Raw genomic sequence first — 28,000 nt, forward strand, 5'->3', positions numbered from 1 at the left:
GCGTGAAGAATTGCAAAAATGTCATTTTAGTTTGACTGAACTGTGCTTGGAGGGAAGTAATGTGTAATGATGCAAGAAAGATTACATTTTAAGGAACTTTAAATATTAAAAACTGTTAAATGAAATTTCATTCTAGTAGTCATAGGAGGTCACTGGAATTTGTTGAGTAGGGGAGTGATTTAGGAAAATCACTCAAGTGGCTCTCTGGAGAATGAATTGGAGTAGGGAGAGATTTGAGAAAGGAAGATCAGTTAGGAGGTTATCGTGGTTCAGGTGAAGGGATGAGTATTGATACAAATACTATTGTCAGTCTTCTCAACTGTACAACTAAATGTTTCTCCAAGCATGTTAACTCTCTAAATTATGTGATGATTAAAGTTTAAACAACAAATTGGCTAATTTGATTTTTAATTAGAGTTTTGACTAATTAGAGTAAGAATGATAATAATAATAGCCAGTTATCTATATGATACTTTTAAGGTTTGCAAAGTGATGCATACATAGGAGCTCATTTGATTCTCATGTTAACACTAAGATTGTTGATGCCATTATTATCCTCATTATATAGATGAGGAAAATGAGAACTCTTCATTTTACAGATGAGGAAGCTTAGCAGAGAGCTTTGAGTCACACAGGTAGTAAGCATCAGAGGTAGGAAAGAAAAGTCAGATCTAACTCTAGAATATGTGCTCTTGTACAGAGCGTGTACAGAGAGTTGTTATGGCACAGTATAGACCTGCTTGAACAAGGATCAAGGAGGATCTGGGTTCAGATCTTAACTCTGACACTGACCATGGGAAAATTCCTTAACTTTTCCGAACCTCCATTTTCTCCTCTGTGAAATGTGGGCAACAGTACTTCCCTCTCAGGATTGTTGTGAGGCTTAAATGATGTAGTGTGTGTGTGTGTGTGTGTGTGTGTGTGTGTGTGTGTGTGTGTGTGTGTGTGTACATATATTTGCACATTTTAAAGAACTATGTAAATACTAATTATCATTAGCAAAGAAATGAGAGATCTAGAATGTGTAAGATATCATGCTGGACTTGGAGTCAGAAAGACCATAATTTCAATCCTGGACAAGGCATTTAACATGTCTTAACTTCAGCTTCCAAATCTGTAAAATAATAACTAATATCCCCCCAAAATATTATTCTAGATTCCCAGAGACTTTGAAGAAAGAATCTAGCCACTTTTCTACCCCCCCCCCCACCTTGGCTTTAATTGGCCAAGAAAGGCCTTTTAAAAATCTCTGCCTTTTGTTCCTACAGCTCTTTATTTGTAGAAATAAGTTGAACCCAAAGTCAGTTAATAGTTTAAAGACTTTTGGGGCTCCCTATATTTGCCTACCTTCTTCTTCTCTAAGAGAGATATTCTTTATACCAAAGGGAAAACACAGTTTATTGACATCAACACTTTGAGTCTGACAGAAAAGAAATATTTTCTAAAGAGTAAGTTTTCTTGTGTGTTCTCTGGAATGAAAAAATGACTGCAATAACTTTTTTCATTAATGTAAACATTCTTGTAAGCCAAGCTTTAATAGCACCTGTAATTTGGCTAGATATGTTGAAGTTAAATGCTTCTTAGTGGCCATGATAATTTTCATCTTTCATTTGTTCTTACTTAATTGCAAGCCTTTTCTATGCTAGAAGTGCTGCCTTTTATAGAATAAGATAAAACCAAAAAAGGCAATTTGAAATAGATGGAATATGTCCCCATGATTTTGTTTCCTAAAACCACTGAGTATAGGTTTGGCCAAAAAATCATAATAAACTATTTGGAAACTTTTATGATGGGAAAATAGAAGGCTATTTGTGAAAAATAAGAGCTTAACAAAATTCTTGAACCTGAGTGCCTGTTATTCTTTCAGCAAAAGAGAAAACATAATGAGTGATGAAGTTTTAGTTTTGTGGTAATCATTTAGTCAGAACTCCCATGTCTCATATGACATAGTTAGTAGTCACCTTGAGCAAGTCATTGACATCTCTACAAAGTGTAGTTTAAACGTATGAAAGACTGAATGCTTTTGTGCAGGAACAAATTTATCTCTAAAAAAAAAAAATTGATATTTTGAAATTTCGTTGATTACTAGGAATAATTGATTATTGGCCAGTTTAATATTTTATTATCTTTTAGTGTCCTTAAAGAAAAAGAAAACAAATAAATGGATCTATAGTGGTGATTTCAGTTTAGAAATATAAAATTAAAAGAGAGGCAACTAACTAGTTTGTTTTTGCACTCTCAGGAATCCGGAAGGACCGCCGAGGTGGACGTATGCTGAAGCATAAACGCCAAAGAGATGATCAAGATGGGAGAAATGAAGCAGGTCCCTCAACTGACATGAGAGCTTCTACCCTTTGGCCAAGCCCTCTCTTGATAAAACATACCAAGAAGAACAGCCCAGCCTTGTCCCTGACAGCTGAACAAATGGTCAGTGCCTTGCTGGAAGCCGAGCCGCCAATACTCTATTCTGAATATGACCCAAACAGACCTTTCAGTGAAGCTTCAATGATGAGTTTATTGACCAACCTGGCAGACAGGGAGCTTGTTCACATGATCAACTGGGCAAAAAGGGTGCCAGGTAAGGATGTTGAGTTTGAATCTTTGACATAATAACATAAAACTTGTTTTCAAATTGACGGAAGAAGAATCAATGAAAATAGTTCATCTAACTAGCTTCCAGGTAATCTCCAAAGTAATTTTTAAATAGATATTTCTGAAATATATTTCTCTTAAAATTTCAGGATTAATGTGTCAGAATTTCCTTGAAAATTAGGCACATAAAGGTCTTATTGAGAAGCTCTAAAAACTCTAAAAACTAATTGAGCAATTATGGGGGAGAAGGCAAAGCATTAAATAAAATCAATGTGCTATGAAATCTTTTTATTATTAAAGTAATTCTATTATTAGTAAATACCTCTACTTTTAAAAAAAGCTTCTCATATTGCTATAGTAAGTGGATTAACAAGATCTCAGTAGAAGATTATAAATCTGTAATTATTTACTCATTTTTTTCCCAGTGCTAAAGTTATTGTGGATACTGGTATGCAGGGCAATTGTAAACCAGCATTCCTGCCCTAAGGAATTTCCAAAATTGTACTCATTGGCTCCATGGGTGTACTTTTTTTTTTTTCAAATTACTGTGCTGAACTTGAGAAGAAAAATTGAAGTTCTTTGTGCCACCCCATTTTCTATGTTCTCCATATCTACTTTCATGATCTAATGGAGATTAAGACAAAAAGATGAAACTTTTGTTTTATGAGATTACATAGTAAAAAACAAGTGAAACTATATAGAAATGCTCTATTTTTTGCTTTTTTAATTAGATAAGAAGAGTTATCTAAGAAAACAAATATTTTCATAGTACAAGCATAACTATTTGCAATTCTATATTTGATCTAAAGTCACATTTCCCCCCATGAAATACAGTTGTTTGGAAATATTTTTACAAAATGTTGTATGTATTATCCATATGTTAATTAATACCGACAATTGTCTTATGAATATAAAGGCAATATGATCATGACAAACATTTTATACACCATGTACTTGAGTTTACTTTATAATTTTGTTAATAACTGGATTTGTATTGATTCAACCACAAACTTTCCATTAATTCTTCTTGCCTTACTTCCCTGTCATTTTCAAATTGGTATCAATAAATAGCCAACAAAATTCATTTGTAAGATGACTAAGATTTTAAGGGCAGTTTGTAGCTCTAGAGCAGAAAGAGTCTGAGTAGTCCATTTCAGAATCAAATTCATGAATTTGTGCTGATTAGCATCATGTCCTAATTAGTTGAACTAGTTGCTTCTTGTATTTTGTTATCAATGAAGACCAAAATGACATCTCTATGTTAGAGACAAGTTACATTATGTCTGACTATGCCTGATCAAACCAATTCAAACTTGGAATGCTTAAGCACAGGTTGTGCACAAATAGCTCATGTGAACACTTAGAGTGGGTGCTCTAAACTTAAGCATCTCACATTTCCTTTGAGCTGCTTCAATTCTATCTTGTTCATAGAGCCCAGTCTAATGAGGGCACACCATGCTAGGCAGTCCTGTGCCAGTGTCTCCCATGCTGAACAGTCAATTCCAAAGTTCTCAAGAGAGATCTTCAAATGTCCCTGTATCACATCTTCTGGCCCCCCTGTGAGCGCTTGCCCTTTGTAAGTTCTCCATAAAAAATAGTCTTTTTGGCAAGCATATGTTTGACATTTGAACAATGTGGCCAGCCCATCATAGTTGTACTCACTGTTGTAACATTTGATGCTTTTCAGTTTAGCTTGAGAAAGGACTGAGTAAATATAGATTGATGTTTATGTAAGGGAAATGCAATTAGCAGATTCCAGGATGATGGTCTTATTTACATAGTTAGTGTTAATGCCAACCATTTGTTTGAACTTGTTTGTACTTGTTAGTTAGCTGTTCTATCACTGAATAATGATGCATGTTTGAAATTCAGCTAATGTGTTTGAATTTCCCAAATGCTTTCTGACTGGAACCTAGTTTCATACAATTCATTTCATATTGAGAAGAAATAAGATCTTATTTAGATTAAGACATGCTTATTCTTCATAATACTTCTATGACTAAAGCTCCATTTCATGAATAACTCTTTCTTTGCTGCAGACATCAAGATTTGGAACATATGGTCAGTTCCATAGCTCCCTCTCTTCACTCCATCCAATTAGCTATCATATCCTGTCATTTTTGCCTTTGAATCATTTTTCATATATGACCTCTTCTCTTCTCTGACACTGCTACCACCCCCCTGGTTCAGGCTTGCCACGTCATGTCTAGACTTTTGCAATGGTCAGCCGGTTTTTCCTTCCGCCTCAAACCTCTCCCCAATCTGATCCATTTTCTTCTCAGTTGTCAAACTGATAGTTCTAAAACAAGGGTCTGTCCATATCACTCCTTTATTAAATAAATTCCTGTGGCTCCCTATTACCTCCAGGATCAAATATAAAATTCTCTGTTTGACTTTTAAAGCTATTCATAACTTGGCACCTTCTTACCTTCCCAATATTCTTTCATTTTACTCCTCACCACATCCTGGTTGCTCTTTGAGCACATTATTCCATCTCCTGACTCAGTATTTTCACTGGCTGTCCCCCTTGCTGAGGTTCTCTCTGGATTCATGTTAGCTTCTTGGCTTCCCTAGCTTCCTTCAAGCTTCAGCTAATGTGCCACCTTCTACAAAATTTTTTTCCCAGTCTTCCTTCTCTTAGTGCCTTTATCTTGTACACATCTTGTTTGGCTCCTTGTATGTTGCCTCCCCCATTGGGCTATGAGCTCCTTGAGATCTAGGACTGACCTTTCATTGTATCCCTGTTATTTAGTATGGTAGTTAGCATACTGTAGGCACTGGTTAAATTAGTTGACTAACATAAACTAATGGCTTTTTAGAGCATTTGTAAATAGGAAGCACTACCTCAATAGTACTCTGATCTTTAGCACAAAATATTGATAGAAGTCCTTTAAGTTAAAGAACTCAGAATTACATAATAGAGTTATAGCTCTTGAAATAATCTTGAGAAGTCATCACTAACTAATCCAAACCTCACTTTTTGTTGTAGATCCATTTAAATCTTCCCATAAATAACATACTTGTGAAATACTCTTGAAATTCTTACAGTACCACTTGAAAGCATTAGTCAAAGACATTGGAACTCACAAGTTTAATCCATCTTAGGACAGAGTGAAAATTTAGGACCCTTTGGTTTGTAGCACTTTACACTTATTGCTTTTTCTTTTTTAATATCCCCGATAATTTATATTGTATAGAAAAAAATAGAATAAGCTTGACTATTCCCTTTTCATACATGCCTTTCTTTCTAAGGACCTTATATATCTTCAGTTAGTTTTAAAGACATGAAATAATATAATTTTAGAGGTATCTTTCTTAGATAGCTGTCATATTTCTATAAAGGGAACATATATAATTCAGGTTCTGGTCTCTAGGGTTGGCTATCTGAAAATGGGTATTTAATTTTGTGTCTCTCTGCATCTATAAACTCTTTTACATGCAGTGAATCTAGGAGACTATATAAAAGAAAAATAGTGGTATGATGGTTGACTTTATTTTCCTTTGGATCTAAAAGTATTTCTTCAATTTGAATGGTGAAAAAAGTTGATATCAATATTACTGACTACTCATTTCTTCCATTTGTGAATTTGAACAATTAATTGTTGACTTTTGAATTATTGTCCTTTGATCCACTAATAAATATGATCAATGTTAGTTGAGATATCATTGGGGTACATCCTCACTCACTCATTCCTTTCTCTTATCTTTTTCAAATAGTTATCACATTTTTCTAACAAGGAAAAAAAAGGGAAATTTGAACAACATTTAAAAGAACTGATATGAAACTCAACTCTTAATGATAATCATAGATGAGCCATATAGACATCTCAACCCAGAAATAGAGAATGCATTAAGCATAGCTAAAAATATTATATCCTCTCTTAGCTATTTTACTCATAACTACAGATGTTTATATTAATGGAACATCTAGAGCCATTGGTCTGTGTCTTGATAGCAATTCTTTAAGCCTGAGACCCAACTATATCTTGTTACTTGAATTTTAAAACTAACAGACCCAAATGAAATGTATTTTTATGAAATTTCATGCCCACAGCTGTAAAAAATCAGAAGTATATTTGTCTGACAATGCAGAAAATAAAAATAGCTATGGACTTTAAAAAGGCAAAAATGAAGGCTTTCTAAGTCAAGAAAAATTATTTCAAATTAGTTTACAAGTTTTTGAGTAGGATTCACAAAGGCAAAAATCTGAAAACATCTTTCTGACTGAATGCCAGTTGTCTCCATTTAAAGCGATAGCTCTACCCAGCCTAAAAATTCCAATATAAGAAAATTATAATTTTCTGTGCTAATAAATTTCAAATAATAGATGGTACTTCAGCCTAGTAGTAAAGTAAACTTGGGCAGTCTCCTTCATGGAGAATGGTGAGATGCATCGGGGAACTTCTGAATGCAGGAAACTATCCAAGAAACATATAAATAATTCTCAATGTACATATTCCAAGTTCATGCTTGATGTTAATAGTTCCCTGTTCCATAAAATTCCTTATTATATCTAACACCAAATGCAAATCCCTGTCCTTGACATTTAAGGACTTTTACAATCTGACTTCAAGCTACCCTTCAAATATTATTATTACATCTTTGCTGCTCCAGTCAGGTAGCCTTCTTTGCCATTACACACTTGAGTTTTTTGCCTTCCATTCCCCGACTTTGCAGAAAATACTTCTAATGCATGAAATACACTGGCTTTTCACCTTTGCTTCTTAGCTTCCTTAGTTTTTTCAAAAATTAATCTAAATGGTACTCCTTACAAGAGGCCTTTCTTGACCTATCTCCTTTATTTTGAGTTTCTGCCCTCCAATATTAATTAACAGTTATTTGTCTACATCTGTGTGGGCACTATTGATGCTTTCAATTATCTCCCTGTAGGAGAATCAAGAAGTTTCTTGAAAACAGAGGTTTTCATTTTTGTCTTTGTAACTCTGGTGCTTAATACAGTACTTGACAAGTGTTTGATAAATTCTTGGTTGGTTGATGATTGGATTGAAGGGAAAAATAAATTGCCTGAATCTTTTTAGAAGGCTTATTCTGTTAAAATCAGAAGTTCTGATACATTTTTGGATGACCTTGCTATTACTTGTTATTTAGAAGAGGCAACTTTGATTTTAATAAGACAGTCTAATGAACCAGGAAATCCTTGTGGATTTGATTCTTTGGTATCATGAGGAGTGTTTCTAAGCCTTGCATTTTAAAGGTACAAAAAGAAAGGCAGTTGGAAGATTTTTTTTAATCTAAAGAGGAGTTTGGGGGTCATCCAATACAAACTTAGCTAATAATTCACTCATTAATAGTTTTATTTTCTGAAAATAAAGCATTAGACCACTTGCTTTGAAGTTTTTAGATCATTCACCATGTGTAGAACTTTAACAGCTTCATGAAACTAGAAGGTAAATATTTTGTACAAAATTCTTTTAAGTTCCAAGAAGATTTTCTTTAGGTTGTTTTTGCTAGGTGACCTTCTAAACTTAACTGCTTGTTAAGAATACTCTTTGAAGGGTTGTGAAATCCATCCTTTATTATAAGGGTCTTCTTCCTGATCCTGAAATCTGAATTGGAAAGTGAAATGTTATTCATTTGAAAGCTTTATTTTCAATTTTTTTTAGTTTCCTTTATAAATTATGAAGTATGTAGAATGGCTACTACTGAATAACCACATTATGATATTTATTGACACAACTTTTGCCTAATTGTGAAAATATAAAGAAACACGATCAATATGATCCATGTTAGTTGAGATATCATTGGGTTACATCCTCACTCACAAAATGCTAGCTTTAATGTGGTTCAAGAGCTATTAAATCTTACAAGACTTCTCTTTCCTCCTCCTACTCTATAGCTGCAGATATCTCTAATATCTTGGTCATTGGCCTTGAACAATTCTTCTACACTGGGCTTCTTAAGGGTCTGTGAACTTGTTTTACACATATATTCATAAACATGTATGTATAAATGCTTATCTATATCTATATATATCTATGGAGGGAAAAAGGAGTTAGTGTATTTTTGTATTATTGTTTTCTTTATAATTCTATGCATTTAAAACATTATTCTAAGCAAGGATCCATCACTTTCTCAAAGATTAGGTTTGTCAGTCCCAGAATATAAATCATTTCTTAAGTAGTTTTGATTTCCTCCCAGTTATCTCCCTCTCATAGATGAGCCATATAGACATCTCAACCCAGAAACAGAGAATGTATTGTGTAGCTAAAAATACAAGTACAAAATTTAACTGTTTCAGTTGTCCATTTTCAAGAAGTATATCATTGATTGACTATACCAATATCAATATATTTAAAATATTTCTGTACACCCCAAATCAGTTTCTCTAGCCAAAGTTGCTTACATTGTCAATACTTCTATGATTGTTTTTCATACTGGAGCTTTAGAGTAATCCTGATTGCCTGATGCAAGTTTTTTATTTGAAATATTTCTGGCTTTGCCCCTTATTCTTTCTCACTGATATCACTTAGCACAGTGTCTTGGACTTATTTAATCTTTACTGACTGACTGTCATTACCTATATCTCTACCTGCCCTGAATAAGTGGAATATAGTATGTAGTATTTTAGAAGAAATACTAGATTTGGAATGTGAGGACTTGCCTATACCTCTTGGCTCTCTTATTTACTGTTTTTTGTAATTTTTGATACATTTATGGGTCCTTTCTGGGTCTCAGTTTTCATATTTACAAAAATCACTTAGTTGGACTATTTTATTTCTAGAATGCTTTCTTGCCCTGCAGCTGTACTCCTATGTTCCTACTTCCATAGTCCTCTACTTTCACTTCCTCCTTCCAATCCATCTAGCAAATTATTGCCACATAAATCTTCTTACATCCCATCTTTCACATGCTACTTTCAGCATATTAGGCCCTCATTTTTAATATTAGACAAACAGTTGGATCTTGCTCTCAGATATTAATCTTTCAGACTAAGATTTAAGAGGTCACATTAATTGAACCTTTTCTCTAGTCTTTCTGAACTTAATATCCATTATTACCCAACACAAATGGTTCATTTTGGTTATACTAGTGTCCTTGCTCATCCTTATTCACCCTCAGAACCATTCTTATTCTTGTTTGGTTGCTCAAGATATTCTCCTGTACTTGAAATGTCTTCATTGTGATTACTTTTAATAAACATTTATTACGTACTTCTGGTGTTGTAAGCATCATACTAGGAACTGAAGATACAAAACCAAAAATTAAATGGTTCTTGACTTCAAAGAGCTTGCATTGTTACAATTCCTTACTACTTTTTCTGAATAAATCCCTCACTTAAAAACTGGCCCATGTCCTACCTCCCTTAGGAAATTGTCTTCTATTACTTTGACTTCAAATGATTTTATGTCTGAACTTGACCTTACAGTGGGCAAAAATAACTTTCTACATTTTCCTTGGTACTATGGGAGAGTGATTTGACCATGAATCTGATTCAGGTCAGATAATTTTAGATTATATACTTATCAGATATCAACTTTGCCCTTGGATAATCTTTTTCTTTTCCTAGAAACATTTATTTTTCTCTACATAACAGAAAAATGTTAGGTGATAGTCTTTATTTTCTGTATGACTCAGTCATCAAAAAAGTCTCTAGTAATATTTCTTGCATTAAACAATAATTTATCTTCCTGAAAATAATGTAAATTTTAAAAATTGAAAATCACATAATTTAAAAAATATACAAAACATTTATATTTAAAAGAATCCTATGGCAAATGGTTCTTCATTGAATAAGTATTTGTTAAAAATAATTTTTCCCTCCCTTTTAAAAATATTTTTTCTTACATTAAATTTACTTAGTATAATATATTCGAGTACTAGAAGACCTGAAAAAGTTGTTCCTTATTAAGAATATCCTACCTCAGTAACCTAGAATGAACTGTTACATTGAAGTTTCTATCATATCATAGTATATTATGATTCTTTTATGGGTACCTGGAAGAGTTACCATTTTTATGGGGTGAATGTAGAGAAAAGAAATCACTAAAAGTTCATGAAATCAAAGGAAGAGAAGCATTCGGATGCAGTTAGGAATGGTGAATTCCTGGTGAGAATTCTACTTTTTTTAAAAATAAAAGGGAATTTCCATGACTTAAATTAAATGAGATGACAGGGAAAAAAACATCTGCTCTTTTCCTTTTCCTCCCCATTGAACAATATTACTCCATACAATAGATGATGGATAGATAAAGAGATTTAGAGAGAGCTGATATATTCTTTTTTTTTCTTTTATTAAAGATTTTATTTGAATTTTACAATTTTTCTCCCAATCTCACCCCCCCCATGGAAAGCAATCTGTCAGTCTTTACTTTGTTTCCATGTTTTACATTGATCCAAATTGAGTGTGATGAGAGAGAAATCATATTCTTAAAGAAGAAACATAAAGTATAAGAGATAAAAAGATCAGACAATAGGATAGTTTTTTTTTCCTAAATTAAATTTAACAGTCCTTGGTCTTTGTTCAAACTCCACAGTTCTTTCTGTGGATACAAGTAGTATTCTCCATTGCAGAGAGCCCAAAACTGTCCCTGGTTGTTGCACTGATGGAATGAGTGAGTCCTTCAAGGTGGATCATCGCCCCCATGTTGCTGTTAGGGTGTACAGTGTTTTTCTGGTTCTGCTCATCTCACTCAGCATCAGTTCATGCAAATCCCTCCAGGCTTCCCTGAATTCCCATCCCTCCTGGACAATTGATTTTTTAAAAATATTTCTATTTATTTATTTATTCTTATTTTGTACAAATTTTTTTATACGTTACTAAAATATTCTTGTTTAAGAGTAAACATAATACCCCCCTCTCCCCAAGAAAATATAGACCTGCATAAGCAATAAAGGGGAAAGAAAAAAATTAAAATTAAAATAAATAAATACATTATAATAATAATGATGATGATGATGATGATGATAGTAGGTATGGCCAGGTGATGCAGTGGATGGAGCACCAGCCCTGGAGCCAGGAGCACCCGAGCCCAAATCTGGCCCCAGACACCCAACAATCACCCAGCTGTGTGACCCCCATGCAAGGTACCCCAACCCCATTGCCCTACAAAAGTCCAAAAAAAATAACAAAAAAAAAACAGAACCCAAAATAAAATAAAATAGTAATAATAACAATAGGGGCAGCTGGGTGGCAGACAGATCACTGGCCCTTGAGCCAGGAGCACCCAGGTCCAAATCCAGCCTCGGACACCCAACAATCACCCAGCTGTGCGGCCCTAGGCAGGCCGAGATAGCTGATATATTCTTGAAGAAAACACACAAAATGGTTCAAATTTAGTTTATACAGGACTACTTTTCTCTCAAGGACAGGAGGATGAACCAAAAAAACTCCATTAGTTAATTAAATTGGTGTATGTGATAGGATAAATTTCAGATTACCCTTGATCCTTCTATGAAAATCGATCCACATTTGTTATTACTGTCAGAAGGACTTGAAGGGCACAACTATCAAAATGCCATTTCAAATAATATCTTTCTAGGCATTGTGGAAATGTAGCAGCTACTGTTTCAAGTGAACAACACAGGCTGCACTTGGCTAATCCATGAAGAAAAAAAAACAGGTCATAGGATTTAGCACTAAAAGGGACTTTCAAAATCCAGATTCTTCTTTTTTACATGCAAGGCAACTGAGATCTAGAAAAAGGAAGAATCTTGACTAAGATCAAAGCAACTTTTACTAAGGTGGTACATTCAGGGTTCTGGCTTAGAGCAGCAAATTTACAGGTACCAACAACCCTCCTAGTTCTCAGCATAGAAACAGCAGAGTTTAGAACCTGGTTAGCAAAAATAATCAGTTAAAATATAAAACTATTAGAAATTGACATTGGTGTGATTCCCTGATCCATGGTCAGAAATATGGGTCTCCATGGCAGCTACTTCAAAGCAGTGTCCTAGAGTCACTGTTTCTACACTCTTGGGTGGTCTCCACCTTTAGCTGAAGGTACAGTATCTCCTGTTCAGAGCTTTTGGTGCTGTCCAAATGCATCATATCCTGGTTATGGCTGTGCCCAATATACAATTACAATATTGTTTCTTTCTCAAATCAAATGTTTTACTTGACTTGAGTCAAGAATGTAGTTATTCCTTTAAGGCCATTCATAGCTGGAAAGGAAAGATATCAGTGGGCAGGTACATCACTATGGCTAATGGAAGAAATAGCATAGATCAGTCACAAAGGTAAAGCTTGACTAAGATTTTTGTAATGCTCTTATGAAAGAAAAGCAAACTTGGGGTTGTTTATGTTTAGGGCATTTTTATAACCTCCCCTGAGGTCACAGCATGCTGCCTAGTGTTCTGTTCATAGGCTTTAGGCTGAGTGACTGAATTAAGTATTTCTGGTTAGGAACCCTTGGTTCCAGGGAATCTAAATGTTTCAGTCCTGTTACCTAGGTTACAAAACTCTTCCTTGCAGTTGGGAGAACTTTTAATGGGGCTTCTTTTTGGAACTATCTTCCCTTATGATCAGGGAAGCAACCTGCTTGATATGCTAAAATTCAAGAAAGGCATTTAAAATACTAAAAGTGAATGAGGTCTAATTGAATCAGAACAAATGAGATTCATTGTTATCTAATTTTCAAAATAAAAGAGAGGGAGGTATTCTTTCAGATTAGAATTTATTACACAATTTTCAGATACCTAGCATAGTGCTCAGATATGATTCAGTGAGCATTCGATAAAATATTTGCAGTTGGTGATGACCAATGATAATTCACTTTTTTCTGTACTAATGTAATGCTGAAATAGCAAATAATGATATTTAGAATTATCCCTGAGAGTCAAACATTTTCATCTGACAATGTGTGTGTGAAAGAGATAGAGGAGGAAAGACAGACAGAAACAGACAGATACAGAGACAGATTGGCCTAAAAAGATTCTGCAGTGATAATATTTTAATTATTTCAGGGTTACTTTGGTGAATTATTAACATTTTAAAGTCAGTAAACATTGTATAATTTTCAAAATGATGAAAGTCTAGAGGTATGAAAGAATAACAGTTTTTCAAGCATGCTCTGGTTAGCAAATCCCTTCAATTATTCTTTTCTTGAGGAAGTAAAAGAGAGATAATATGAATGGAATATGAAAGTTTGGTGTCACTTTATTCAGAAAAAATTAAAAAAGATTAAATGTCTATAGACTTGGAGAAATAGAATATTATTCTCAGGGAATGGAATAACTAAGATTTGATCATTGTAATTGAGTTAAATACAAATGAGAGTATTTGTAAATAATATAAAAATGATGGACCTGTATCTTCCTCAAACAGAATTAAAATCATGCATGCTCCATGAACTTAAAATTTATCTCTTATTTGGTCAAAGTACTTGCTTTTGATTTTTCTGGGTATTTGAAATGCATGCTTTTAATCTAGGAGGTAAGTGCTATGAATTCAAATTTGTACCTACTATGAGACTTTGAGTTATTGATGGGAAATTTTCTGAAGCCTGTATTCCACATGTTGGTCCTTTTTGCCCTTGTACAGGGAAAGGTAGAATGTGGGAGGCAATCATATTCTATTTTTCTCAGATGTTGACCCCAGATTTTTTTTATATAATTTCAAAGACATGACATGAAATATAGATCATGTACTGCAAAGTATGCTTTACAATCAGTATTCTTGCCTTTAGTTCTGAGTTTGGGTTTGAGAAAACTCCATTAATATGGAAAGAAGATTTCAAATGAAAAATTAAAATATGTATAACACAAATGATTTTTAATCAAATTGGCATTTAACAACTTAATATTAAATCATGAGGGTCCTGGAAAAGAAATTAGCCATTTTTGTTTCAAATATTTAATTATTTTATCTACTAAATAGCAGGTCATATCTCCAGATCTACAATAGTCAGCACAAATTATACATTCAAAAATGATTATTATATTCCCAGACAACTAACTTAAAATATAGACTACACATGGCTGTCTTTGATAAGTAGTATGCATATTTATGAATATAATCTGAAAAATTGCAATAATTTAAGATGTTTTAAAATTATTTAAGGTATGTGAAAGAAAAAAAATTTTTTTAGGACAAAAATAGATGAAAAGTAGTATTATACTCCGAAAGAACAGTAAGCAATACTGTTGCAAGATCCTATAATTGCAATTCTATATTGTAATCTTATATTGTAATTATAATTGTAAGATCCTATAATCAATAATGAAAATGTAAATGATAGTAATAATGACCTCTTCTACTTAGATAGAACCTTTCAGAGAAAATGTAAGAAATATAGGTACTACTCCATTTACCCAATTGGTAGGTGAATGTAATAATTAGTATTTTGCTAGTTTTATAAATGAAGAAATCAAAGCACAAAAAAGTTTAAGTGCTATATCTTCAAATTTATTTAACAAAATGCCAAAGAAGTAAACTAATTAACTTTTCTATATAAACTTCATTAAAAAACAAGAAACAAACTTTAGATTTTTTAATAGGAAAATTTGAATCTTCTTTCAAATTTCCAACTAATATCTTGCCTTCTATAAGAAGACATTCCCCATTCATCTGTATTCTAGTTACTTGATTATCTCCAATTTTTCCTGTGGAATTGCTTATTTGAATGTAGTTTGTGGAATGTTTTCTTCCTCATTAGACTGTGAACTGCTGAAAGGCAGAGAGAATACTTCTGTCTTTCTTTTCTTGCCCAGTGCTTAGTGGAGTATCTGGCACATGATCGGCCCTTTATAAATGTTTATTGGCTGACTGAATCTCTACTTGATATCAGTGTTATTTTTTAATCTCCTTGTTCTCTCAGAAGTAATAAATCAATAATAAATAAGGTACAATAATTTAATATGCTCAAACACTGTTCTTGGAGCTAGGGATACCAATACAAAGAATGAAGCATTCCTTACTTACTCCAAAGATCCAAATGAATTTACGTGCTAAATTTTGCGCAACAAATATTGCATGAAATTTAGCATGTAAATTTATTTGAACCTTTGGAGTAGGGAAGGCTCCTTTCATATATAAATATGTATATATATATTTATGAATATACATGTGTGTTTGTGTGTATACATCTATGTACATATATAGATTCTTCCAATTAAAAATGCCTAATCATTGTATTGAAATTCTTGTTTGTTGCTTTTGAATTACAATATCTTGAAAAATCTTGATATGTTCCAGCCTATTCAGGAAATCTATTAAGTTGACTCTTGGGAAGTTGACCCTTTTTACAAAAGGAAGATTGCATTTAGCAATTCAACAAATAATTAAGTATCCACTATGTGTCTAAGATACCACAATTCTTTGAGTATTTTATATTTTTATGTTTCATTTTCCCTTATATGAATAATTTCTGCTTTCCCATCTTTATCATTTTTTGTTTTCCTTTGACTTTGTTGCTATAACAACAATAAACAAAATTTGAGTTTTATTAATTCTTGCCAATTTTGTGGGTTGGCATTACATCTAGGTTTTGGCTACAGTGGAATATTTTAAAATTTTTGATGTGTTTAAAGTATTTGTAATCGGAATGTTTCATTGAAATAAGTAGAATATAAAGATTAAAGTACACAGCACCTGGATTGCAACAATCTTTCTAAGACACACTAAAATCCTATATATTTAAATTGTTTGGGAAACACTGTCTTGAATTAGTCTAATAAGTTATGAGCACTCATAGCATAAATAACTCATTATTTCTGTTCAAATCTATAATTTCATACCTCTAGGAAATTCCTAGTATGAAAAACCTTTTCACTGATAAAAATAGAAAATAAGTCTGCAATTTATGATCGTAGATAATATTCACAATGAGAAGCTAAGTGACCTGTCCATGTTAACATAACTAGGATATATCAGAAACAGGATTTAACCCCAGATTTTCTTGACTTCAAAGCTTATTCTCTATTTCATACCAAATTACTTTTGCATTGATTTACAAAAAAATTCAAGGTTTTTGCAAGGCAAATGAGGTTAAGTGTCTTGGCTAAGGCCACACAACTAGGTAATTATTGTCTGAGTTTGGATTTGAACTCAGGTACTCCTGACTCCAGGGCTGTTGCTCTATCCACTATGCCACCTAGCCACCCCTTGCATTGATTTTTTTTTAAGTGGAATTGAATTAATTTCAATTCAGTTCAATTCAGTTGATAGTGTGGTATGGTTGATAAGAATATTGGATTTAGCATCAGGAAGACCTGGGTTTGAATTTTAGCTGAAGTATCATGACTTTATTATCTCTAAGTCTCAGTTTTCTCATCTCTAAAATGAGGATAATCATCAGACTATTTTGAAGATAAAGTGAGAGCATCTCACTTAAGTATACATATTTAAATTTTAGTGTATAGTATAAATCTTTATTTTTAACTTTGAAATATAACTTTACTATTTTAATTCATTTAATCACCTATCCTCTGTGTTGGTACTTTATATATACTCTCAAAGAGCATTCAAAAAAATACAATCCATAATCTATGGGTTTTTTTTCATGATTCTGTACAAAAAATTATTTAACAACTTTGTTTTTTACATTATAAAAGTTTTTAAACTGAATTTATTTTTGCATTTTGTGAATGTAATATTCAAAATTCACAAACACATTGAAAATAGCTGTATGACAATTATAAGAGAATCTACCATCAATAGTGATCATAGAGAGCCATCTTGCACTTGAACTTACCTGGTAGTTGCCATGTATTCCTCTTATTGGACTTTGGGAGTAATGAATTTGAAGGAGATGAGTCCTCTCTGTACATTACAAAGGGTAGGGCCATGCCAACATTGTGAGATAGTAGGTTTTACTTACCAAAGTAGTCTTTCAATCGCTATTTGAAGTTGCTGTGGCAATTGTACCCACTACATGTACTATTTCTTCAGGGATGAAACTACTATGGGGACAACTTTATTTCTTCTATGTTGAGAGTAACTGTAGGTGTTGTGCCAAAAGCTCTGCTTATTTCATTACTGTTTTAATAATTCATTAATTAGCCTTAGAGTACACTTTAGCCCTTTTCAGAGCATGCAACTGGTACAGCCTACATTTTCCCTCAGTTGAATACACTTAAGCTATGCTTTTTTGTTTTCCCTTTCATTTACTAAATTTTTCTTTACTATATAATCACATCCAATTCCACTTTATATTCACTTCAGGGCAAGATCATGCTGTGAGAATTGTAGAATCACAACATGTCAGAACTTGAAGGATTTTCAAAGGTCCTCTTGGTCAGCTCAATTATCTAAGAACTGAAGTCTAATGGTATTGAGTAACTTAACAGTGTCTAGGAGCCTGTACTTGGAATACCCAGTAGGGAAGAGATAATACTCAGAGAACAATAGGGAGAATAACCAAATTTGTTAATAAATGTGGAACAGAGCAGGGTTAATTCCCAATTCAGCATGCACACTTTTGGACCTTTCCAGAATGGCTGAATCATGTTATCATTTCCCCCCATGCTTTTGTTTGTGTGTATGTGTTTGTGTTTATGTGAGTATGTGTGTGTGTGGGGGGGGGGAGGGTGAAGTCTGAAGACTTATGTTAGATTTTTCCAGTGTATTGATTAGTCTGACTAAATTTTTTTTTCCCCTGAAAATAAGTCTCAGTTAAAGGAATGACTTTGGGGTACAGGAGGAAATCTAGAAGATGTAAAAAAAATTTTTATGAAAATCTTTTGAAAGCTGAAGAATTGTTGTTGTTGTTTTTTTTTGCAAGGCAGACGGAGTTAAGTGGTTTGCCCAAGGCCACACAGCTAGGTAATTATTAAGTATCTTAGGTTGGATTTGAACTCGGGTACTCCTGACTCCAGGTCCGTTGCTCTATCCACTGCGCCACCTAGCTGCCCAAAAGTTAGAGAATTTTAAAGATGAAAAGTATTATAAAGATAACGTCCTTCTTCCATATGGTTTATATCTTTCTAAATGGGTTAAAGGAGAGTGTCACCCAAAACTAGTTGTTTTGATTCCCCTGTTCAGGGATTTTTGACTGCACAATACTGGAATCTTGTAGAGGGCCCAGTATGGGTGGTAGGTGAACTTACATTAAAAGAAACTCAGCAGTGGCTATTGCAGTCTAAAATGACTGTTTTCCCCCCAATCTGGTGCAAGCCTTCCCCAATCTGGGAGACTTCAGAAGACTGAAGTACCAGAAGAACCCAGTAATATCTGATTCCTATCTTTTCTAATAGTGTTACATAGCACATACCTGAAGTTGTTAAATCTCTCCTGATATACACAAATATAATAGTGGTTCTTCAGTTTAGCATAATACTGATAATGGAAGATGAATTTTAAAATTAAAAAAATGAAGTTCTTACACACTACCAGGAGCCCCTGAAGTGCTCTGAAAGAGATTGAGAGTCCTCCATTTTGTGAAGAGAAGCACTTAAATTTTCTTACAAATAAAGATCCCACTGCTTACATGAATCCAGGCTGTTATGAATGTTAAATTATTGTCTCCTTAAATCAGTACTCATTCTATGCAGGAGACTACTTCAGATTACAAGGACCTATTATTACAGAGCATAAGAAGTGATGTCAAATTGACTAATGTAAATGAAGCAACATGCTGTTTTTGTGGAGGCGAAAAGATGGAGAGATGGGAATGCCCTCTCAAAGATTTATTTTTGCCTATTAACAAGAATTAAAGTGTGTGCAAATCACCTTATTTTGCTAATTTTTTTTTTTTTGTGAGGAAGGCCACCAAAATGTGGAGTGAATAGAGCTGGTTGATGTCATTGCAAGGAAGCAATAGCATTTAGGTTGGAGAAAGCAGTCTCTGAATTGAAAACCCTGCTAGCTAAAACTTTCCTTAATTCTTTGGGGTGGTGGAACTCAGTCTAGTTACAATGTTCAGAGGTATTAAATGTGGTAACACTGAATAATTCCTTGGTATTTTCTGTGTTACCTATAGTTATTTGCTTTTATTAAAAAAGTAATTACATTTACTCATTTAAGAATACAGCTATGGACAAAATGATTAATATGGAGATGTTTTACATACTTGCCCAGGTCTAGTCTATATCAAATTGCTTATAGTCTCAAGAACAGGGAAGGGAGGGAACAAAGAATGACTCAAATTTGGAATTTAAAAACAAAAAAAGTGGGGATGGCTAGGTGGCACAGTGGATAAAGCACTGGCCCTGGAGTCAGGAGTACCCGGGTTCAAATCCCGTCTCAGACACTTAATAATTACCTAGCTGTGTGGCCTTGGGCAAGCCATTTAACCCCATTGCCTTGCAAAAAAAAACCAAAACCCCAAAAAACAACTAAAAAAACCAAACAAAAAAGTTAAAATTTTATTTGAACATCTAGTTGGGAAAAATAGAATATTATATAAAAATATAGCCTTAGAAATAATAATGAAATAATCATGTAATATTAGCATGAATTTAATAACAAGCCATGCTCCAGAAGAGCTTTTTATTCCTTTTTAGCAGTTTTAAATACTATTGCAAGGGTTTTTAACAAATTTTATCTAATTAAACTATGATGGTCTAACTCCAGTTTATCATTTTTTTTTAGTAAGCGGTTTTTGTCAAAAGGCTACAAGAGTTGAAAGGGAGCTACAGCATTGCTGAGGATAGTATTCCTCATTTAAACTTCAGTAGATTTTAAGTACATATCTGACAAAGGGAGGGGAGAGTCAGGAACAGGTTAGCCAAAATGGTCTGGAAGTCTTTATAATTAGGAAAAAATACAATTAGCTCTCTCTTAATAAAAGGGGGTAAATGTACATCCTATATCCTCATCTCTCCTGTCATATGTCAAAATTTTATAACACAACAAAAGCCTAAAGAAAATGGATTTAAAATGTCTGGAATGTATTTGATTTTGAGAGACAGATCTTCGAGAGATCTGATATAGACTATACTTTGGAGTACTATGGAGGCAGGAGGCTTGTGGAGCCTTTTTTCCTTCCTGAAGTTTCTTCAGTGTACTAGTGGAGTGCTATCAGAATGCAGGAAGTTTTCTTGCATTGAGGAATTGTGTGCCTAGAGGTATTCTGATACTGAAGCCAGTTTTAGGAGAATCATAGGATTCAAAGGGCTTGCAAATAGTAGATGTTTAATAAATGTTTGTTGACTAATTTTGAATTGAATGAGAACTTAGAGTTCATCTATAGTAATGTGAGCTATTTTCCTAGGTCAACTAATTTTTACTTCTTTAGACACTACAACATAAAAACTTTTCTTTATTTTTAAAATGAATAAATGTTTTTCACATAGCAGAAATGCATAAACAAGCTTACAGATAAACCCCAAGCAAAGTTTGCTTCTGCTAATCAGCTAAGCAAAAGAATGATTGATTCAATTAAATTTAAATTAAATTTAACTTAATTTAATTTAATATTTGGCTAACAAAGAAAGAAAAGTTGATTGTGTCCTTTAACAAGATAGCACCAATTATACACATTGTATATGACCTCTTTTGTTTTAATTTAATTCCTTCATTTATATAGTTGTAATTATTATGTAATTAGATCTTTTGGATCAGTTGTCTCCATTTTATCAGTTCTTATATTCTCATATTACTTGGAATTTTTCATATTCACCATTCCTTTTGGCATAATATTGTAACATTAGTGATGTACTTTGCCTGGAGGATAGCCCTTGATGCGAAACCCTATAATGTCACTGATGTGTAATACAATTTTTTTTGCTAGTCATCATAAGTTCTTGTAACTTCATTATTTTTATTTGTGAAAAAACTTTAAAAAGAAGTCTGTTTTGTCTTTTATATTTTCTTTATAAATATATTTATATTTTTCATTTTATATATATAGTACAATTGGTTATACATTTTTCACCTTTCTATAGCTATGAAAGATAGGTTTCAATTATTAAAAATTGGTGAGGTGTCAGTCTTACATATATGCATATATTCAGTCATATATAGGCAAATATGTATGCATATATGCATAAATATAAAAATTGTCACTTATTCATTTTTAATTTATTGTGACATATTACTAATGTGTTGGTGGACTAAATGAATTTTCCACTAAAGTGGTTCTTTTTTAAATTAATTTTTATTAAAGATATTATTTGAGTTTTGCAATTTTCTCCCCCAATCTTACTTCCCTCCCCCCACCCCCCTCCACGGAAAGCAATCTGTCAGTCTTTACTTTGTCTCTTCACTAAAGTGGTTCTTAAGGAAACAACAGCCTTTCTACTTCTGAAAGAATATAAATATTTTGTCACCACTTAGTAATACTTTGTTTTAAAGGCTTTAAAAACCTTTTAAAGATCCTACTTCTCATCTATTTAAATATCAAAATCTTTGCTTAGAGTTGACTTTTTCCTTTTGGTTTTTATATGCTTACTTTTTGGAAGGATGTCTTGCAATTATTTGTTTGCATTTAAAACTAATTTTCTAGCAGGTAGGACTATGCTCATTTTTGTCAAGCATGAAATTTTAGAGTAGTCAAGATTTCCTTTACTTTTTGCTACATTATATTTCAGTCTTTATTCAATATTCTTAATGAGAAATATATCATTTGAAATCATACTCATTGAAAAGTGTACTCCCTTCTGGATCTTATAACATTTTCTTCCTCTTACTGAAACTAGATTTAATGACCAAATTTCTATTTAAGTTTTTAGTACTTTCTGTAGCTGAAATATAATTTTCATGTTAATTCAGCTTTATCTTACTTTAATGGGATTCCAAAAATTATTAGTTTGTCTCACCAATCTATGTTCTCTATTCTTTTATTTTCATTTCTGTTTTCATTTGTCTTCTAATTGAGTTGTGATTTATTTTATTTTGTATCTTTTTTTCAACTCTTTTTTTTTTCTATGAACCAAGATCATTTTTTCCTCAGAGAATTCACTCACTTAAGTTGTTGATTTTTATACTACCATTTTCCAATTCTTTCCTTGATGCTGAAGGTCTTCCATAATCTGCTAAGATCTATTTTATTCTGCTCTCTCCCAAATGAACTGAACTACTTGTTCATTTTTAAATGTTTAGATCTTCCTTCATTTCTTAAATTGAACATATTATACTTTCTAAATATTCTTGAAGTCAGATTCTAGATAAGTAGTTACTGGCAAATTGTTCTTTCTAAAAACTCAATTTTCTTTACTCAGTTCTATTTATTTATTAAATTAAGACTTTTAAGATTTTACTGATCTTTCAGTTACTTTTGCTTTGAAATTATTTTTCCCTGTAAGAATTTTTTTTTTCATTTTGAGGGAGGAGGTGAGGTTGCTGTCCTTGGCACCCTTCTTTGACACCTTTATTGTTGCTTGGATGTGAAGAGAAGTGGACCTAATTATTTCCACCTCTGACTGAGCCATATCCACTGGAATTCTAAGTGTATTCCATTAAAAGCATGGAAAAAAAAAGAGAATTTAAATGAATGAGAATTGAAGATTCATGAGAAAAGTACTGAATTGTAACTAACTTCATTTTTATTACTATCTAAATCTATAAGTATACTTTCTTTTAAAAAATGATCAATCCGGTTTAGTTGTATAGTTAATTATTTTAAGTCATTTTTTCCATGAGGAAGAAAGCATTAGTATGTCAAAAATCATGCCATCACTTTTCCCCTCTGGCTGTGGGACATCTGGAAGTTAGAATCATGAACCTAGCCATTACCAGTTCAAGCAAAGTTTCTGACTGAACAAAACAACATAAGTGCTCTCCTTGCAAACTCAAACCTAAAAAAAAGGAGAAAATTCTAAAAGTGTTAATGGCTTACTGAGACAAAGGGGAAATTTGCTCTAGGGAAGTTTGAAGAAAGGGATTATTTTCATCTGGTGTTATCTTTAGAGGTTTTATGGAGGAAGCAATATCAACTTTGGGCCTGAAGGAAGAGAAGGATTTCAGTAAACAAAAATATGGAAGGAATTCTAGGCATTGAGTTAGGGGTGGAAGGGTTTGATACTCTACATGAACACAAAGAAATGAACAAATTTGGGAAATTTGAATGACTGACAAATAGTTCAGTTCATTTGGTAGAGAGCAGAATAAAATAGAGTTTAGCAGATTGTGGAAGACCTTAAATGCTATAGTCAATAGTTTGTATTCTGTCTCATATGTGAAGTAAGTAGGGGAGGAATTGCTAGCCTCTTTTTTAACAGATGAGTGGATGGAGAGTCAAAGAAATTCTGACCACAAATCTACTATGTGGAACAAGGAATAGAATCCAGGTACCATGATTTCTGTTCCACTATGCTGTCTGGCAGATCATGATACCACAGAAATATAAATCATTGAGTCTCACATGCAAATTACAAAATTAACATATGTTCATTATCATTTGCATATCCAAGAGAGTTTTGTTTTGCAAAATTTTAGAAGGCAGTACTACTGTTGCACTGCATTAGCTGTAAAACATCAATATATTCTGAGATTAGATTTTGTATTTGGCAAACAAAGATATGACACTGGTTGACTCTTTTTATCTCCCCACTTAGTTTCTTAAATAGTGCTGCCTTCTTAAGCTTTCAGGAAGGTAGAATTTCATTTTGTTTATTATCCAGCAAGGGAGTGTGAGAACTAAGTTGCTCACTGAGAAGATTCTACTGGCATTACTAGTTGGGTGACTAGTCATTCTTTCTGAAAGTTTATGGATGGGATGTCCTTCCCAAGAAACTGTATTACACAGCCTGTCCACTAGAGGACACTCAGTCTACAAAGACCTAAAATAGACTTTCCCAGTCATACTTGTGCATCTATAATATGTATAAAATACTTTGGATTCATCCCTATGGTTGGGTCCACCATTAATCTAAGGTGTCAAATGAAATATATGAAATATTACTGAAATTTCTTAAATATAAAACCTGTGTTTGAAATGTGTTCATGAGACCTAATCCCATCTGGGCTCACCTCTGACAATTCAAGATGCCTTGAATATAGTCAGAGACAGTACATTTTGATCATATAGTTTATTTATATTGTCTTCAGTGGAAAAGTAATATATAAGATACTCTTATGCAGAGATAGTTTCCTACAACCATCTCCTAAACCTCCTCCCAGGTGTCCTCTAAGAACTTCAGATTTGGTTATATAAACTCCCAGTCATATGCACAAAAAGCTAATAGAAAAGAAATGATGTGGAGGCTATTTACATTCCATTACATAACTGACAAAAACCGAAACAGGAAATATGATGAAGAAAGTCAGTCTTCTCTATATACTACTTCACCAGTCCAACAGAATTCACAATAAATGGTAGTTTCAGCTGTTCTGAATCTTCTCTCCTTATGGCTCCAAGTTTCATCTCTGTTTCAGACTAAAAATCTCTCCCAACATTTTGGCCTCTAATTATCTAATTCTCCATATTGTGTCTTCAGGTTAGGACTCATCTCAGTATCCACTTCTCCATATGGCATCAGTCAGTGAATTCTTGCTTTCATCAGATTTATAACTATCTTAATACAAGAAAAATGAAAAGAAGAGCAAAAATGATAAATTTTATTGCTCACATATTCCATCAAAAGCATTGTGATAGCCAAACAGTTAATGCATAGAAAGGAATTTGCATTCCTTTTGGGAAAAGAATTTAAATAAGGACAAAGCATTATTCACTTCATAAGTTTTTTAGAATATCAAAAAGGGCTTTTGAGTCACTGTGATAACTATCATTTCTACTTCCATTTTCTTGTTGGAAAGGAAGATAAATGAGTAAGATTTGCACTAGGTTGAGGGGGAGTAAAGGTTCTTATTTAACCTTAATATTTCTTCTTTCAAATTGTGTTTCTTTTAAAAAAGTCTACTTTTATTTGCTTACTTTGAGGCTTTGTTGAATCCCTGATTTCTTCAATATGAGCATTTCCTCCAACAGTACAGATTGCAATTAAAATGTTCTAGGCTATGTAATCCTTCTTCATGACCTCCTACGAATCCCTTCCTAGAGTTTAAACTCAAAGTGATCAGAGACTTCTTCCAGAACTTTTGACATTGAATGATACAATTGGAACCACTGAGTTCTTCATTTGTTATTCCTTACTTTCTAAATGACTGAGTTCATCTCCATTTCCAATCATAGAACTCTTTAATGATGAGTTTTATTCCACTTTTAGTATATAATTCTTTGTTGATATCACACTAGTGCACCCACTGTGTACCTCTCCACTGCTCCAAAGCTTTAATTCTTTAGAGATCTTGCTATTTCATGATTTATAGCTACACAGAATTATTGAGGAAATATTGATATTAAAATACGGGCTTCTGTTTCAATGAGGAGCTTGAGGTCATGAAAAACAAGATACAGTTTTTCAGAGGTAGTACAATCCTCTTTCTTCCATCTATTCTGGGTCCAGTTTAATATCTGTGGTATCTATTCAATTTTCTTGAACCAGCACATAAATTTTATTAGTTATCTATCCAGTTACTTATCAACATACAGACAATAGTTTTCTTGATTGTCCCTGTGTGAATGGTTAGGTTTCTGAATAATCATGGATCTAATTTAGGTGAATCTGCAATATGTTAAGGGAGGTGATGCAATCAACATTATCTATAAACAAGATCATCCGAAGTATCCTAAAATCCAGAGAGACTCTCCTCTTCAATTTGGTCTCTATTTTTTGCAAGCATACATCTCTCTATTTTATGCTTTCCTTGAAATTAATAACCAGAAGAATTTTAAACATTTATCTCTGTGCCATCTTTTAAAAGTTCTTTCACCTTTTTTATCAGTTTTTAAGTGATATTTTGTTGTTTCTTTTTTAAAATTAAATTATGAATTACAGTTGACAATTATGCCTGATTTTCTAAACCACTTCCATCTTTTTTTTTATATTTTATCATTTTACCAATCATTATCTCAAGGAAATAATAATAGCTAATATCCATGTGGTATGTATAAAGTATCATAAAGCACTTTACATATACATCTTACTTGTGCTTAAAAATCCTTTCTAGGTTCCCAATTTTTATTATTTATCACCATTTTATATGTAGAAAAATCGAGGTCTCAAGAAGTTAAGTGATTTGCTCAAGTTCACACAAGAAAATGGTAAATTCAACACTTAAATCTGTCTGAATCTTTGCTTGGTTAAACCTGGCATGGTTAAATCAGGAGAAGATATAGCAGCCCGATGTGTCTTGTATATACATTGGGATGCCTCAAGAAGGGAAGGAGAAAAGGAACACATACTTTTAGAATTAAAGGTCAAAGGAAAAGATAGAAGAGTTGAGTCCAACAAATACTCAACTCCTGTACTTTCCCTAATAATTCATTCTTTTCCTCCCCAACCCTAATGTGTCATCTTGTAATAAAATCCTGTCCTTCCATCTTAACTCCTTGGATACTGAAGCTCTGAAAAAAAAAAAGAAACCTACTAACAACTCAGATTGGTCATTTAGCCTATGTTAATTTGGATCCTTATTTGGAACTATACAATTCCCAAACCCTTGTACTTTCTCTAATCATTTTTACCTTTTTAACTTCCTGCATTAGGTAGTAGGAGTTTGTTAGCTATGGGGGTATTAGAAGGAACAAATGAATATAATAATGCCAACAATAATAAAGGGGTATTGTTTCAAGACAAGGATAAGGGGGAAGTTTTGTGACATGAAGTTCTGTGACTGAGCCAATGACAATGCTGTCTTTTTAATGAAGAAAATAAGTGAAATAAGCATCTTCTTTATTTATCCATCATTGATATTAAGTGTTCACTAACTAGATACTTTGCTAGTCACTAGGCATATGAATTCAAAACTGAAGCAATTCCTACTCTCAAGGAAGATAATGGAAAGAAAAAAAATAGATAGGGATAGAGACTCAACCTGGGATTTTATTGATTCTGGGAATTTGTTGATGCAGAAACTTCTACTAAAGTAGTCTTAGACCTGTTCTGCAATTTGTGGTCTTAGAGGATCACCTAAGAAGACAGAAGTTTTGGAATGGCTTTTGAAAAAAAGAGACTCAGTTATGGAAGAATAGAAAGTTTGCTTGCTTCATTCAAAATCCAGCTATACAGTTGTGTGACTTCTTTCAGCTACATTGAAAGTATGTGAGGAGGAGCAGAAGAAAATCTAGAGCTATGGTTTAGCAAAGGATACATAGAGATAAGGCAGAAGGGCAAGGAATTTTCTAGTTGATGACAGTATGGAGTTGAATTAATTAACTACAGGGTTAAGATTGGGAAGAGAAGAAAGTCATAGCAGGGGTGATGGCCTGAGAAGATATTGGGAAGTGGAGACATTGGAGGTTGCAAAGAGGGTGAAGATTAGGGTTGGGATTAGTGAGACAAAGGAAGAGATGTTGTAATAGGAGGGTGTATTCCCATAGAAAAAAATGTCAGTTTTTGGCTGAAGGGGTTAGAACATATGGCTAATTTTGAAATTCAAAATGTGTTTCTACCCGTGTGTAGTTGTTGTAGAATGAAACAGTTTGTAACGGAATATAAGGACATTGAGGAATTGAGAAGTTAGAAAATTTGAAGAAGCATCAATAGAGATGCCAAAGTTTCCTAGCCT

General features: G+C 33.1%; 1 protein-coding gene across 1 annotated transcript in view; it reads left to right on the forward strand.

Annotated features, from left to right (window-relative positions):
- The first annotated feature begins 409 nt into the window (after nt 1-409).
- Nucleotides 410-28,000, forward strand: part of LOC141488099 (estrogen receptor) — a 182,673-nt gene continuing 155,082 nt past the window's right edge. The window contains exon 1 of the mRNA XM_074187846.1: nt 410-2,578. Coding sequence (XP_074043947.1) covers nt 2,272-2,578 — 307 coding nt within the window. The 5' untranslated portion in view covers nt 410-2,271. The remainder of the gene's footprint in view (nt 2,579-28,000) is intronic.

This window comes from Macrotis lagotis, chromosome 5 (genome assembly GCF_037893015.1).
Source record: "Macrotis lagotis isolate mMagLag1 chromosome 5, bilby.v1.9.chrom.fasta, whole genome shotgun sequence".
Classification (NCBI taxonomy): Eukaryota; Metazoa; Chordata; class Mammalia; order Peramelemorphia; family Peramelidae; genus Macrotis; species Macrotis lagotis.